This window comes from Artibeus jamaicensis, unplaced genomic scaffold (assembly GCF_021234435.1).
Source record: "Artibeus jamaicensis isolate MK-2021 breed Jamaican fruit bat unplaced genomic scaffold, CSHL_Jam_final contig_64, whole genome shotgun sequence".
In the NCBI taxonomy this organism is placed as follows: Eukaryota; Metazoa; Chordata; class Mammalia; order Chiroptera; family Phyllostomidae; genus Artibeus; species Artibeus jamaicensis.
The window spans coordinates 5,780,435-5,797,601 of NW_026521911.1; the positions used below are offsets into that span (position 1 = coordinate 5,780,435).

The 17,167-nt window shown below is 43.8% G+C and overlaps 1 protein-coding gene across 2 annotated transcripts in view; it reads right to left on the reverse strand.

Moving 5' to 3' along the window:
* Positions 1-501: 501 nt before the first annotated feature.
* The window catches only part of INTS4 (integrator complex subunit 4), a 105,317-nt gene continuing 88,651 nt past the window's right edge, over positions 502-17,167 (reverse strand). The window contains exons 19-23 of one of the 2 annotated variants that reach the window (XM_053670814.1): positions 14,306-14,365; positions 10,373-10,532; positions 10,012-10,155; positions 4,863-4,983; positions 502-1,442 (exon numbers count right to left, since the gene is read on the reverse strand). In XM_053670814.1, the coding sequence (XP_053526789.1) occupies positions 1,264-1,442; positions 4,863-4,983; positions 10,012-10,155; positions 10,373-10,532; positions 14,306-14,365 (664 nt within the window). In that variant the 3' untranslated portion in view covers positions 502-1,263. The remainder of the gene's footprint in view (positions 1,443-4,862; positions 4,984-10,011; positions 10,156-10,372; positions 10,533-14,305; positions 14,366-17,167) is intronic. The other variant, XM_037138560.2, reaches the window with a different exon arrangement.

A 17,167-nucleotide genomic window follows, 5' to 3' on the forward strand; every position in this document is an offset into this window, starting at 1 on the left:
TTGTGTAAGGAGGTACTGTGACAACTTCTAATGTACCAACATTGTCATCATGGGGTTGCTGGAAGGAAGGGAGAGCAAAAATTTGAAAACCTATTTGAAAAAATAATGACAGAGGAACTTCCTGAAGTTGGTCAAAGAAACAGACACCGAAGTCCAGGAAGCACAGAGTCCCAAACAAGATGAACCCACAGAGGCCCACACCATCATTAAAATGCAAAATGTTAAAGATAAAGAGAGAATCTTAAAAGCAGCAAGAGAATAGCAGTTAGTTACCTACAAGGGAGCTCCCGTAAAACTGTCAGCTGATTTCCTAAAAGAAACTGCAAGCCGGAAGGATTTGAAGAAATATTCAAAGTGATTAAAAGCAAGGACCTACAACCAAGATTACTTTATTCAAGAAAGCTATCATTTAGAGTCTAAGGACAGATAAAGAGCTTCCCAGACACTTGAAAGCTGAAGTAGTTCATCTCTACCAAACCAGCATTATATGAAATGTTAGGGTCTTCTTTAAGATCAAAACTATGAAAAATAAAATGGCAATAAGTAGATACCTCCCAACAGTTGAATCTAAACAAAACAAAATAAATGAACGAATAGAACATAAACAACCACAGATACAGAGAATGTTTTGACAGTTGCCAGAAGGGAGGGGGTTGGGGGATGGGTGAAAAGGTGAAAGGATTAAGAAATTTAAATTGGTTGATACAGAATAGTCATGGGAATGTAAAGTACATACAGCACAGGGAATATATTCTATAATAGTCTATAACAGTTTAAGTGTGTCAGATGGGTGTGAGATTTATTGAGATGATCCCTAAGTTACATAATGGCTAATAACTGGGGTGTACACCTGAAACTAATATAATAATGTATGTCAACTCTAATTGAAAATGAAATGATTTAAAATGACCGACTCTAATAACAGGTTCTTTGGAGATAACTAAAATCTGGATCTCTGTTTCAAGCCGGAGGAATGAAAGCATATGGAATACATGTTGGTTCTATAGCCACACAAATTACTTGAAGGACCATCTTGGTGCTTTTTCGACTTTATTATAAGGAGTGATGGTGAGGAGAGAACAGACTGGAAGGTTTCTGTTTTCTTAATGCAAAATAGTTTATCTTGTGTTTGATACCAGATGAGAGTGTAAGGGTCACATGTCCCTCCCATATACCATTTCCAGGTGAATCCTGCAGGCTTCTGCCTCACTCTGACATCCATGAAGGGCCTTCTCGGTCACAGGAGTGAAGACTGCTTGTGACTCAGCGCCTGGCAGGTTTGGGCATTATGTAAACTTTTACAGACTTGCTGAAGGGGATGGTGCCCTCGATGCTGGTTTCCGCCTGGGATGGGATCTCGCCCGCCTCGATCCAGGGGGATTTTGGAATGCGCGAGTTGGAGTTGTAGGCCAGCAGCAGCCTCACTTCCACCTGGCATGGTTCTGGGAAAAAAGACAAAAGAAATCTTTTATGACCGGGCATGGCTAGGAACTGGGATAAAATGTCCTGTAAAAGCAACATGAAAGATGGAAGCAGCAGGGCCTCAAGAACCTTTCTTGATCTGTCCACATCCCTTCCTCCCCCTCCACCAAACAAAGACACCTTCCCAGCCTGCATCCTCTGAGGTTGATTCTAAGCCTGCTTCTCTGCCACTACCTCCTCCTCAGGTGTCTGTGGGCTTCCTGCAGCTCAGAGCCATGACTGCTGATGATGAGAGAGCAAGCTAAAAAAGGCCTCCCAGCCTCAAGACAGAGGCCCACATGCATGTGGCTGATTCTCATGCCCAGATAATCATGCTCTTCCTGCGCAGCTGATCTCAGGCCTCAGGGATGCATGTACCATGGACTCTACTATTGGTGTAGAGAAGCAACTTTTGATCTGAAAACAGTCCTGACAAAAAATTCTACCCAGTGAACAGGAACATGTTTCAGGAACCTAAAATCATGTTATTAAACCTTTTGTTCTATGACGTGACATTCTGATACCGATCTGGTGTCTGCAGGTGGACCTCCTTCAAGATGCTTACCATTTGGTTTAGGAGGCAGAGTTGGCTGCATTGCGCACAGTATATGTTCTAATAGAGTCTGTAGATAGGATTGAGGATTGAGCTCAGGAAGGCCTTGGAATAGAACATGTGCAAAGTACATAATCCCAAGAATTCTTACCCTGCCACACCATGAAAGAAAGACTAATCCCCAAAAAGTTCCAAGGCTTTGAGAGGTTCTGAGTGATTGCCTAATATGTCCACACCAGTGACAAAATTTGGATCCAGGTCACAAACTGAAGCAATTAATGTTTCTATGAACTATGTGGCTTCAGTAAAAAAGGGGAAAGGATTTCAGAAAAACCTAAGGGTATATGCAAAGGCTGGGAACAAGACAAGCTTGGGATATCTTCCTTAATTTTGAGCCTGGAGCAATCGGTGCAAGTATTAAAGGTGAGTCCAAGGCTAAAAGTTCAGCTGGTAGGAACAGAGGGCTGGATAGATCGAAATGATCAAGGGCAGAGGTCCTAGGACTTCTCAATGCCCCTCCCTCAGACCTCTTCCTAACTTCTCCCTAGAGATGAAAGCAGAGACGGAATTGCCATCTTCAGGGAAGGGAAAGGCTTGCACTGCAGACAACCAGAGCAACCCAGCCAATCCCGGAGAGCAGCCTGAGCGTTGCCATTTACCAGAGTTCATGTGCTATGGACATGCTCACATCACATGGGGCCTTATACCAGCCTCGAGTGCATCCAATGAAACCAGCATTGCTCTCTGGTACCAGACTCCAGTATCAGCTCTCCTACCATTTTGCTCTTTTGTCCCAGATGGCTGCCGCCAACCCCTGACCAGAACCCAGCCTCACAGAACTTGCAGGAGCTAAACCCTGGTAAGGTCAGAGGTCACAAGAGTACCTAGTCATTATGCTTTCCCCCACCAGTATGTAGTGACATTGGCAATTCAAGTCACTGCCATCAGAAGAAGGGAGAGGGGAGAGAAAAAAAGAGAGAGGAGACTGGGAGAAAGAGAAAAAAGATCATCTGGGACAAATCATGCAACCTACTTATCATACTCTACAAGAATCTCTCATGAGGTATAATTCTTACTCCCATCTTATAGATACGGAAAATAAGACAAAGAGGTAAAATAACTTCCTCATGATCACACAGCAAGGGAGGCAGAATTTGGACCCTGGTCTACATGACTCTGACTTGGTGGCATCCTGCCTCCCTGAGGAGAGACCGCTGGCAGGGAGCTGCTGAGGACCTGGAAGGAGAAGCTCCCTACCAGTACCAGGCCCCGCTCCTGGACTGGGTGAACAAGGCACGGGCACGTTTGGAAGGTTTCACTGTAGGGGCCCGGGTCGGAAGGGCGGTGCACTGGAAAACTGAGGGGTGTGGGGGCTAGGGAACTGGAGTGTCAGCCTCAGCACCGCCGGGGACGGGAAGTGGGCCTCCATTTATGCACCTGTAAAATGAAGACTAGGATACTTATTCCCCACCCCCCAAAAAAGTTGGTCTAAAGATTAAATAAATTTCAATTGCACATTTAAAATCATATGTTCAATTTTCATTATTTGTTGAGCACCTACTATAACACATGTCAGGTATTAGGGACACAGGGTACAGACGTACTGGGGATTCAGAAGTAAAAATGAGCAAGTTCTCTGCTCTAGAAGAATCTACATTCTAATCGGAGAGAAAGGCAGTAAACAAATGAGAAAACATCCAACATCAGTAAGTGCCATGCAGGAAATTATGAAAGAGACTTATAATAGCGACTGGGTAGCAACCTCTCAGAAGTAGGTGACCCTGGATGAATTTCTCAGGACAAGTACCAGGTCCAGGTCACTAGTCCCCCCAGGGGACTGCCCTGACAAGCAACAGCACTTCTTCTCTGTTGAAAACTTTTATAAAGTCATCTCTAACTAACACCTATGACCCAGTGATACCCCTGCGGGAGGGAAACCATGAATAAGGACATTCAAAAATAGCAAGCAATAACCAACAATGTGATTATTCGTATATTTTAAATCACAGTAAAAGAAAATTCCAGAAAGCACCTACCTGTTTCTAAAATAAACCAAGTTTGGTGGCATTAAACACTTTCTCCAGTAACAGCTGTACTTCTGAATCATCCTGAATGATTTAAGAAATACCAGCAAGGCCAATTCTCCCCCACAGTTTAGGTTCTGCTGAGTCTTCTTTTAAAAGTTTCTGAAGCAGTCTTAGGTTTGAAATGTAATGTCTTTGCACTTGTGTTCTCCCATGTTATTCTTACAAATTAAAAGAAATACTTATGCCACTTCCCAGTGCTTCTACAAATTATCAAGGCTCCATTCGGCCGCCACATGGGAGGCAGAACCAGACCAGGCCGTCTTGCTTTGCGTTAGCTAACACACCAGCCCCTGTGGGAGGGGAAGACGGTAACTGCTGTCATTTTATCTGATTTGGGGGAATGAACTAAATTGTTCACATACAAAGAGAATGATTTCACATTTTTGGTAAGAAACACAAAACTGTTTAATTTTCAGACACAGCAATCCTCAGAACTAACTAACAGACTGAGAATTATCATCTTCATGTGAAAGGTGAGGAAGCATTTTCAGAAGGGACAGTGGCTTGTCCAAGGTTATACAGCAAGTCTGAGGCAGAGTCAGGACAGGAAGATAAGAATCCTGGCATCCGGCCCCAGGGCTCTTTCCATGAGACTTCATTCTTTTATAATCTGCATTATCTTCTGAGGAAATCTTGTGCCTCTTGCAATCAAGCACAATCCTCAGCAGCCCTGATTCAACCATGCAAAAAACCAAATGCCTAGAGGTGGGTGTGACCTCGAGAGCACATTTTCCTGCCCACCCTGGCCCCTGACTCCTTACCTGTCCAGGCACTGTGGGAGAGATACACCTGAGTGATGAGCCGGTGCCGCCCTGGGCCGGGATTCCGGAAGTCTGAGGGCTTGGGGTGGATCATCTGAGCCTGGCCATCTGGATATAAGACCTAAGAAGTGACAGAAATGAGAAGAGGCAAAAAGAACCATGAACGTTCAACAAAATGGCTGGTGACATCTGTTGTGAACCCCCCATCAAGAGGAAAAGAAAGGTGACAAGAGCCTTCACAAAAGACTGTTCCTTGAGGGGAGGGCGACGCTACTGGCGTCGTTAGGCCCCACCCCAGCACAGAGCAGTGTTTGGTACATGTCTCCTGAGTCCAGCGTGGTGAACAAGCAAGAGTGATGAAGTGCCTCTAGAAAGTACAAGCGTAGGTAAAAATATTAATCCTGACATCAAAAGCCTTCCCAGACACCACATGGAAAGGATGACTCTCCCCTTCCCTGGCTCTGAGTCATGTCATGGCCTGGTACCCATGGCTGGCCACCAGTGCTGAGAGTAATTTGTAACTGTATTCACTCCACTGGATTATTAGCAGTTAGGAAGCTCTTCATCCCTCTTTCTGCAGACAGGGCTCAATGCAGGATTGGCTCAAATCACTGACCATTCTTTGAATCTCATAAACTGCCACAGACTTCTTCCCTCAGCATCTCAGGGGCCCTCACAGCTGTCTGCGGGGAGGGTCTGTTATACTGCAGTGTACAAAAATGGAATGAATAAATGAAGCTTATCCTAGAACCACACAGAACCTGCGCCATGTAAATATACTGGTAAGGGCAAAGTAGGGAACTGAAGGGGTCTTCCGATTTGAACTCATGTCTGAGACATGGGAGGCATGTCTCAGAGCCCCTGCCCCATAATCTCATTTCATCTCTCAGATCTTAGCAGCACTCCCCTGCCCCCCCCCCCATTCTACCCTCTTTTTTTAAAGTTGCTGTTCACCACTCTATCTCCAGGTCCCAAATCTATATACTACGGGGGGCGGGGCAGGGGAGTGTTGCTAAGTAGTATACCTGCATACTACTGGGATGCGGGTATTCTAGCTCCCTGATTCTTGTTATCTTTAAAGACAATACTTGGGCTTCATTTTTTAAGAAGGAGGGACAGGGGAGGGCTGAAACAGTACTGAGCATGTCGAAAAAAATTATAAAGACAGCAGAACCTCTCAGAGTTCTCAGCAAAACTGCCCTTGATGAAAGGCCCTGACCCCTCTGTGAAATGGTCACTGGAAGCCTTCCTTCATTCCTCCCAAGTGCAGCTTAGAAATCTGGGGCCCACGTAGGTGAAGGGAATAAAATGGCCAGTATGAATTATATTCTGTACATCAATTAGTTGCTTCCCATACATGCCCTGACCAAGGATTGAACCCACAACCTATGTATGTGCCCTGACGGGGGACTGAACCTGCAACCCTTTTTTTAAAAAATTATATTTTATTGATTATGCTATAACAGTTGTCCTGTTTTTCCCCTTTGCCCCACTCTGTTCGGTACCCATCTTCCCTCCAGCAACACACCCCCACCCTTAGTTCAAGTCCATGGGTCATGCATATAAATTCTTTGGCTTTTCCATTTCCTATACTATTCTTAACATCCTCTGGTCTACTTTGTACCTACCAATTACGCTTCTTAATCCTTGTATTTTCCCCCATTCTTCCCCCTCCCCACTGATAACCCTCCATGTGCTCTCCATTTCTGTGATTCTGTCCCTGTTCTAGATGTTTGCTTAGTTTGTTTTCGTTTTTTAAGATTCAGTTGTTGATAGTTGTTTGTTGTCATTTTACTCATCATAGTTTTGATGTTCTTTTTCAAGTCCCTTTAACATTTCATATAACAAGGGCTTGGTGATGATGAACTCCTTTAACTTGACCTTTTCTGGGAAGCACTTTATCTGCCCATCTATTCTAACTGATAGCTTTGCTGGAAAGAGTAATCTTGGTTGTAGGTCCCTACTTTTCATCACTTTGAATACTTCTTGCCAGCAAAGTTTCTTTTGATAAATCAGCTAATAGTCTATAGAAACTCCTTTGTGGGTAACTCTCTTCTTTGTCTTGCTGCTTTTAGGATTCTCTCTTTATCTTTAACTTTGGCATTTTAATTACAACGTGTCTTGGTGTGGTCTTTTTTGGGTCAACTTGTTTGGGACTCTCTGTGCTTCCTGAACTTGTATATCTTTTTCCTTTCCCAAATTAGATTAAGTTTTTTTCATTATTTTTTCAAATACATTTTCAATTTCTTGCTTTTCCTCTTCTCCTTCTGGTATCTCTGTGATTCAGATGTTGGCATGTTTGGAAATGTTCCAGAGTCTTCATATTCTCTCATTTTTAAAAACTCTTTATTCTGTACTGGTTGACTGTTTATTTCTTGGTTCCCTATGGGTTTTATTTCACTTGGTGTAGACTCCATTTCTTCCCACATGTGTTTTGCTATACTCAATGAGATCTCTAAGCATCCTTATCACCAGTGTTTTGAACTCTGCATCTGATAGGCTGACTCTCCATTTTGCTTAGTTCTTTTTCTGGGGTCTTGTTCTGTTGTTTCACTTGGACCATATTTCTTTGTCTCCTCAATTTGGCATCCCCCCTGTGCTTGTTTCTGTGTATTGGGTAGAGCTGTTCTGGCGCACCTGTTATGTTGCAAGGGGAGGAGCCTTAGGTTTTCGCCAGGGTGGAGCAATCTGGTTTGCTGCTTTGTGGTGCTGTATGTGGGGGAGGGGTCTGAGACAGAACGATATGCGCTTGACTCTTGCCCCATTTCCAGTCACTTCCCATACCCTTCTAGCTGCTGCCCTGGTACTGAGTTCAAGAGTGGGTGGGTTTGCATAAGTTCTAGGGAGCTTGTAGGTCCCTTCAAAGGACTCTCCAGTTTCTTCCACCAACCCAACCCCCACTTACTTTTACAGCCAGAAGTTATGAGGCTTTATTTTCCTAGTGCTAGAACTCTGGGCTGTGCAGGCTGGCCTGGGGATGGGATGGCTTGCTCCCCAAATATCCCTCCTGGTTTTTATCCACCACAGGTAAATATGGGACTGCCTGTTCCACCAATTGCCACTGCCTCTTTACTGCTGACACACTGTGTCCCCTCCACCCCAGTTCCCTGTTTCTGCCCCTCCTACCTGTCTAGATGAATGTTTCTTCTTTAAATCCTTGGTTGTCAAACTTCCATACAGTTCAATTTTCTGACAGTTCTGGTTGCATTTTGTTTTGAGGTAAGTTGTGATCCTTCTTATGGTTGTGTGAGGAGGGGAAGCATGTCCACCTACTCCTCCATCTTAGCTGGAAGTCAAACCCCCAACCTTTGATGTACGGGCCAGCACTTCAACTAACCAATCCACCTGGCCTGTACATTGTGCTTTAAAAAGCTGACACACCTTATTTTAACAGATAATATAATCTTGACATAACCTCATGCTCACTGCTACATCCCTAACACTGACAGCACTGTCCGGAACAGGAGAGTTGTTCGGGTGTGGTGGCTGGACTGGACAGCATCTTCCAACCAACAGAGAGCTGCCTCTGACCAGGCTTCAGCTTCCCATCTCCCTGACTGCAGAAGCTTCCAAACAGTCTGGCCACGCATGTAGTGGAGCTGCTTTGGAGGAGATTTTTTAATAGAGTCCAGCAAATGACCCTTAAATAATCTCGCTACAATTTTATTTATGCTCAGTTGGTCAGTGAGCTTTTTCAGTAACAGTGTAAAACAGTAGTTCTCAATCATGGCTGTACACTGAAATCGCCTATGAGCTCAGAAAGAAACAAACAATAAAACCTGGTACCCGTGGGTCCTACTCTTAGGATTCTGATTTACCTGGTGTAAGCTGAGGCCTGTACACTAGTACTTTTTAATGCTTTGTGAGTAATTGTGAAGTGCAGCTAGGGTGAAAACCCATTAACATGTATGTGTGTTGGGTGGGCAGTGGGTTACAAATCCCCAAAATAAAAATCCAACCGCAGCACAACTTTACAGCCAGCTCAGAATTAGTTCTCTGTAGCTCTCACAATTTATAATTCCTGCTGGGAAGCCAGGGGTTTTTTCCTCCACTGTTACCAGAGGCAAAGATTACCATCTTTAAGGCCTGATTCATCCTTACTTCTTCCAGGAAGCTTCCCTTGCCTCCCCAGGCTATTTTTCTGTCCTCTGATTAGACTTGTGGCCAGTGCTTGCATCCCGATTTTTATTCATACCCTTCCTGCTTGGAATGCCTCCCTTCGCCCTTATCCTTTGCTCTTACTCATCCTTTCAGACCTCACCATGCACCACCATCTCCACAAAGCCTTTTTCCCTCAGCCTCCACCACACTCTCCAAATGAAGTGCCCCTCCAGAGTAATTTCAGAAGTATTTTTAAGTACATTACAAGTGTTTTATACTAGTCAAAAATTAGAAATAACCCTGTAGGAGAGGAAAAGTAATTTTATTGCTACACTTCGAGGTTCTTGGTAGAACCATTCATCTGTCTCTCCTTGAAACTGAGCATCCTGAAGGCAGGAATTCTGACATAATTACCTTTGAGACACTGGCACTTAGCATGTACAATAGAGTAAACATTATTGCATGGATGAAAGGAAGAATGGGTGGATGGGTAAATGGGTAGTGCTTTTGTGGGCTTAACTGCAGACTGTATAAACTGATTAGTATCTGCACATCTCTCTCATCTCTAATAAGCCTACCTCTAACTTGGAAAAAAAATACTCCCTAGTGATTACATTTTCCCCACATATAAATTTTGTTTACCAGGCTGAGCCCCCCTCCCCCACAACCTGAAAAGGACTTGTTTGTTGTAGCTTGCTGGAAGCCCTGAAAAGACCAAGTCTTAAATTCACATACTCAGAATAGAAAGGGCCTGGTCATTTAGTGAACCCTTAAGGTTCCAGGGACTTTATATACATCATCTCATTTCAATGTCAACTGTTCCTGTTTGTTAGTTGTAGAATCTGAGGTTCAGAGATTAAGATAACTTGCTCCAGACCACGCTCAGAAGTAAAGTTGGGCTTCAAGCGTAGGCTCATTTCTGAAGACTCATTTCTTCTCTATTCCCACTTCCCATACCTCAGGTAGAGATGAAAGGGGTGCTAAAGTTAAATGCAAAGTTCAATACAAAGTCAGTGCAGAAGCTCTGCGGGGCCAGACCCGGACCCACCTGGACCTTCACAGTGTTCTGGGGATCCTGCACATGTTCCAGGGTTGCATCAACATCCAGGGCGACCACCAGCCCAGATGTAAACCTCAAAGGGTTGTCTGACTCGCCTGCTGGCTCAATGATGGTGGCTGAGGCCTTGTGGATCTGTAAACAAGGAGGAAATATAATGATTCTAAAGCCAGGTCATCCTGGGGTAACAAAACATGACCTTTGCCTTTCTGTCTCCTTATCCAACATATGGGGATGTGGGAGCCAATCAGAAGAAAGGCCCTAGCCCAGCTGCTCCCAAGATGAAAGACCACCCAGGGGAGCGGCTCTGCCTGGCTAAATTCACCTGAAGGGGTATGACAAAGTTCCCGACCTGCTCTGGAAGGGGGAGGTGCAGGAAGGTACTCTGCCTCAGCATGGTCTGGAGAATTTTGACCACTTCTGCAGGTTTGGAAGTCATGAGCCGAGGCATAAGGTCAAGAAGTTTGTCCACAAAACTATCCTGCAGGTGGGGTAAATCAGCGATGAAACACCTGGAGGAACAAACAGAAGCAAATAACTATGCATTCATTTTCCACAGGCTGAGCCTCGAACACCTGCCAAGCCCAAGGCAGAAAGAGTAATGAACTGGGAGAGTTCATGGTTCCCAACTGAGGCAGCCGGCTAGTTATGCCTCAGTGACACGATCATCACTAACAGCCTCATTTACTGAATACCCATTATGAACAGGTATATTCCCAAGCATTTTACATTATCTTAAATCTTCCCAGCAATCCTGTGAACTGTTAGAATTTTCTTTAATATTATAAATTCATCAATTAATTTAACAAATATGTCTTTAGGATTTACCAAGTACTATTTTAGACACAGGGGACATAACAGTAAACAAAAGCGATACAAAACGTGTTTTAAAAAAATAAGAGAAAGTTTATTTATAAAGTCAGAGGTAGAAGAAGTGACTTGTAGAAGGAATGGACTCAGGAAAAATGCGCCTGGGGGAGTGGGTGAGGAAAGATGTTGGCATGCTCCACAGAGGCAGAGAGAGATGGGTAGGCAGGTAGACAGATACATAGACAGACAGACAGACAGAACACGCCAGATGCCAAAGATGCCTGTCTTAATGGAGCTTATATTGAAGCAACAGGAACACAGACTCAGAGAGGATGATGTTTCATCAAGGCTTGAAAAAGTTAAGTAACTTATTCCCAGCTCCAAATGCCTCCACTGTACTTCTTCTGCCTTGTGGAAGGGTAGTCAAAATGTATTTCACTAGCGCGGTGACATCAGCATAGCGACTCACAGGCTAAATTAAGAAAAAGTGTGCAGCTCTAAATAGATGAGGAACTTTAACAATTCAGAGCTGTCACCTTTCCAAAAATCTCTTCAACCCACTGCAAAAACAGACTACCTTAAGGAACTGAAAACCAAAAGGCATGAACTTAGTGCACCATTTGAAGGCAGGATCTTAGAGAGAACAAGCTAGACTCTTTGTCTGCTAGAGAACAGCACCTGTTGGTAGTAGGCACCTATTGGAAGGGTGGCATTGTAACCTTGCCCTATGGGATGCTATCATCACCCAAGTGAAAAAAGAATTGAGAAGTGTAGTCATATGAAGCTCGGCTTGGTCAAGTTCATGGTGACAGGGACAAGGGGCAGCAGAATAAAGTATCAGATGTAATGGAGTACTTTAAAATCCTATAAATGTTTCCTCCTGGTATTACATAGCCAGGGCACCACAGGTTTGGTCACTGCCTGGACTCCCACTTCTTCACTGAGCCTTCCACTCATCGACTGCATCTGTTTTAGAGTTGTAGCATTCACAACTCTGAGAAAACTATTCTACAAAATAAAAGTTATTTGGAACAATTTTTTTGTAGACTGCAGATAAATATACAAATTTAAAAACAGTGGTTTAAGAACAAATAAGTTGCAGGACTTCCGCCAAGATGGAGGCGTAGGTAGAAACACCTTGCGTCCGTACACAACCAAATCTAAAAACAACAAAGTTTTAACAACAATAAATGCAACCAAACCGCACAGAAAATCAACAATACAGAGTCCAAAAACAACGGACTGCTCGGCTAAACTGGTAAGAGGGGTGAAGCCAGCAGCGGACCGGGGTGGTGCGCAGGCACCCAAAGGCGTGGATCCCAGGTGCGGGCTAGCTATGGGCGGACACAAGGAAGAGGCATGGCTGGCTGTCTGCGGTCGGTAAAGCATTTGCGTGCAGATAAACCAGTGAAGAGGTGAGCGTTGAGACCACACAGCACAGGGCAGCAGGCTCGCACATTTCCACTCAGATAAACAGACGGGGGTGAGCGGTGGGACAGACTGGGCGAGTGGAGAGGACTGCCATTGCTCCCTCTCTGACCCCGCCCCCACATACAGCGTCACAACCCAGCAACCTGGGTGGCCCTGCCCTGGTAAACAACTAAGGCTCCGCTCCACATACATAACAGGCACAAACAGATAAAAACATGACTCAAGAACAACTCAGAGCCCCAGAGCCAATAAATCTAAATGATGAAGAAATAGCCAAACTTTAAGATGCACAGTTCAAAACACTGGTGATCAGGATCCTCACAGAACTGGTTGATTTTAGTCACAAATTAGAGGGACATATGAAGGCTAAACTAATTGAAGTGAATGATAATGCACAGGAAACCAATAGTAATGGAAAGGAGACTGGGACTCAAATCAAGGGAGTAGACGAGAAGGAAGGAAAAAATGACCAAATAGAAAAGAATGAAGAAACAAGAATTCAAAAAAAATGAGGAGAGGCTTAGGAACCTCTAGGACATCTTTAAACATTTCAACATCTGAATTATAGGAGTACCAGAAGGGGAAGGAGTACCAGTCACGAGTGGAAACTTTATCTGAACAAATAATAAAAGAGAACTTCCCCATTCTGGCAAAGGAAATAGACTTCCAGGAAATCCAGGAAGCTCAGAGAGTCCCAAAGAACTTGGACCCAAGAAGGAACACACCAAGGCACATCATCATTACATTAGCCAAGATTAAATTGAAGGAGAGAAACCCAGAAGCAGCAAGAGATAAGGGGACAGTCACCTACAAAGGAGTCCCCATCAGACTGTCAGCAGATTTCTCAAAAGAGACCTTACAGGCAAGAAGGGGCTGGAGAGAGGTATTCCAAGTCATGAAAACTAAAGACCGACAACCAAGATTGCTCTATCCAGCAAAGCTTTCATTTAGAATGGAAGGGCAGATAAAGTGCTTCTCAGATAAGATCAAATTCAAGGAGTTCATCATCACCAAGCCCTTATTATATGAAATGTTGGAGGGACTTACCTAAGAAAAAGAAGATAAAAAAAGATGAACAGTGAAAGGACAGCAAACTCACAGTTATCAACAACCACACCTAAAACAAAAGCAAATTAAGAGGACAGCTAGATCAGGAGTGAACCATAGAAATAAAGATCACGTGGAGGATTAGCAACAGGGGAGTGGGAGAAGGAGAAGGGGGGAGAAGGTACAGAAAATAAGTAGCATAGACAGTACATAGAAAATAGATAGGGGGGAGGGTAAGAATAGTAGGGGAAATACAGAATCTAGAGAACTTGAGACGTGGTCATTAACTAAAGGGGGCGTAATGGTGGGGGAGGGGTGTGCAGGGTGGAGGAGAATGCAGGGGGGGAATAGAACAAATGTAATGGCGTAATCAATATAAAAAAAAAAGAACAAACAAGTTGTGACTTTTCAGCAACAGTTTATGAGTCTCCCCACATAACACTTGTCTTTTTATGGTCTAGCTGAGTGCTGAACCCAAATGATTCCTGATGGTTTTATTACTCTGTTGCTCTACATTTAGGTTTGAAACTAAGGTTAAAAAGGTTTATATACCACTAAAGGAAATACACAAATTAGGATACACTGCCACAGATAATAGCTTAATTTCATGAGCCCAACCCAGAATTCTGGCTTGTGATCACTCTTGTGGCTCTGTGAGTAATAGTCTCTGCATAACCAAGATTTTTTAAAGATATATTTTAATTTATTTATTCTTTATCCACACCTGAGAACATGCTTATTCATTTTAAAGAAAAGGAGGAGGGAGGGAGAGAGAGAAGAAAAGAAGTAGTGATAAGAGAGAGAGAGAGACAGCCATTGGTTGCCTCTTGCATGCGCCCAAACTGGGTATCAAACCCGCAACCTAGGCATACACCCTAACCAGGAATCAAACCAAACCCTTCGCTCTATGGGATGATACTCCTACCAACTGAGCCACACCCACCAGGGCCATGACCAAGATTTAATAAGCTAGAAAAGAGATGAATGAAATACTTACCTCTGAAAAAAATCCACTTCCTGTAAAAATTTCTCACACATCCCAAATAAGGGGTCAACCCTGTAGAAAACAAAATAAAAGTCATTTGCTTGTAAAATCCATGAACTGGAGTAAGAACCAAAGTCCCAGACTCCTGAGCCTACATGAAAGGAGAACGAGCATATAAGACTGTAAAAATCATCTGTAAGGGAAATACAAGACTGCTAGTGAACCTAGAGGAAAATATTTGCCCAGATCCCAAGACTCATTAAAATACTACAGGGCCCATTAGGCTCAATGACATTCAAAATCAAAGGCCATCACAGGCCACACTTGGCACCAGATGCACTAGAACACAGGACAGGAGCACAGCTTGCAGACAGTGCACGTCACAGTTCTCCTCTGTGGGAGTCCTTGCAGCAGTCCATGCAGCAGCCCTCCCACCCCCACATGACGGTCTGGGAGCTCTGACTGCAGCTGACAGGCTGGGTGCAAGGAGATGAGACCTGTACCAGGCGAGTGTGCAGATTTTCTGGCTTGGAAGCTTCATGCTCCATAATTGTTAATATGTCTAGAAGCAACCCACAGGCACAACCTTCCAGGGTCCCCACAAGGGATATGCTCGGTTACAAGAATCGCAGCACTCAATGAAGCCTGCATCCGGTAACTATAGTTCCTTCCAGTCCAGTGCAGTTTTGTCAGAGACCACTTTTACCACAGCAGTGCTATCTAACATGGTCGACACAACCAGGTTTCCAAGGAACAGATCTAGAAAGTTAACCAAAGGTCAAATTCTCATGCAATAAGGGAAAAGCTTTTGTTACTACTTTTCCCACAAACACAGACTATGTTCTTTTCTTTGTCTTGACTTTTTCAGCCTCATAGTACTTAACAATATTTTATTACACTAAAAACTCATTGCATACATCAATAATCCAGGCAACATGCTAGGCCACTGTAAGTTACTAATCACAAAACAGATTTCTCCTTTTGACCTTTGTGCATTTTCTTTCATTTCATGTAATTTCTGCATGAAACTTCCCATTTTCATATTATTATTATTATACATATCAATACATTATTTATTGGAGGAGTAAAAGTTTCACTGAAGAGAAACAAATACTCTTTTCTTTATACAAAACTATGTAAGAGAATTCTGCCCAGGTTCTCAATGACCTACATTTCTACTAAAATGTAAGTTCCATGAGGGTAGGAACTTTGTATTGTTCACCATGTATTACCTGACATAAGCAGTTATTCAACAAATGTTTGTTGAATGAATAAGTGAGAAATGGCAAATAAAAACTTACTCTACAAGCGACACTCATTTAAGTTACTTTCCTAAACAGACAGCACTTGAAACTTTCTCTGATAAACTACCAGAGTGCGACTGAAATTTAACGGAGAGGCTACCCCACCACAGACCTCCAGGACTGTGAGGGCTGACAGGAGAACTCCAGCTAAGCACGGACTGAAAGGCAAGCAGTTTGGCCGAGCAGCGTCATTTTTTGACCTGCATACACAGAACCAGCTTGGAGAAATTCTGAACAGTAAAATACAACAACAGGGGAACTCTCCCCAACCCCCCAAACAGAGCAGGCAGCCTCCCCTCCATGCTACATAAAGGGGCCCCTACCACTTAGAACTCCCATTCTCCCTTGCGTGAGGAAGGAGAGCAGTGGAAGAGCGAGGTCGATTAGGTGGGATCAAGCACTGACCTACAACTGTAGGGAAAGCCTACGCCAATGATCAATTTAAAACAGTCTGGACTTTCATGTGTCAGTATGCAAAGACCATGGAAAAGTACAAGATGTTATGAGGATAATCAGGAGCTGTAAAGGAGATCAAGCAGATCTCGAAGAGAGAGATGAAGTCAAGGCAGGAGAGCAGAGAAACCTTTAAAAAAAATTTCAAGTAAGTAACCACGGTGAGATTTAAGAGAAGATTTGAAAGGATACTTCATTGATAAAGCAAGAGAAATTGCTACCAAAAAGGCAGGCAGAATAAAGCACACTGGAAATAACCAGTATAGCAGCTCCTCTTTATTTAACATTCTTACTTCCTGTGGTCAACAGTGGTCTGAAACTATTACATGGAATATTCCAGAAATAAACAATTCATAAGTGTCAAAATTTACAGCATTCTGAGTAGCATGATAAATCTCACAGCATCACAGTGGGGACATGAATCAGCCCCCAGTCCAGCATACATGTTGGGAACCACCCTGCCTGGTTTCAGAAGCTGTAACCCCCCATGGCTAAGGCTGTTAGAGACCTTGGGAACAAAAGCCACTCAGGAGATAAAGCTTATCATCCAGGCAGGGGCGCAGCCTCTGCCCCCTCTACTTCACCCAGCATGGCCCCAGGCAGATGACTGCTTAGCCAAAGACAGGTAAATTTCCTCAAGGGAGGGATGACCTAAAATAGGCATGGTCTGGAAGGGGCCATCAGGGAAGGACTTAGGGGACTATAGAAAAAGAGTGATGGACCCTCCCTCGCCCTTTGGCTTTGTCATAGCCTGAACCCTCATTCTATCGGTAAAAAGTCTCCTAATCTCTTGGCTGCCTGTATCTCCTACCTGACTTAAGCCTGAAACAATGCTGGAGGTGGGTGTGGCCCTGTGCTGGAAAGGGCAGGTTCCCTGGGGGGCAATCAGGCTAAGAAAGAATGCATGAAATCCTGTGAAACCCGCTTGGCTAAAAATGCCCTCAATTTAAATGACAAGGGTCCAAGCATGAAATGAGTTTGTTTCCCAAAGTTTTATGACCCTTTAGCTAACTGACCCTGACTCAGAATAAACCCTCACAGTTCTTTGAATGTTATCTATTGTTTGATCCTTACTGCCTGACAATAACTGATGAACTTTACCTGTATTCCTGTGCAA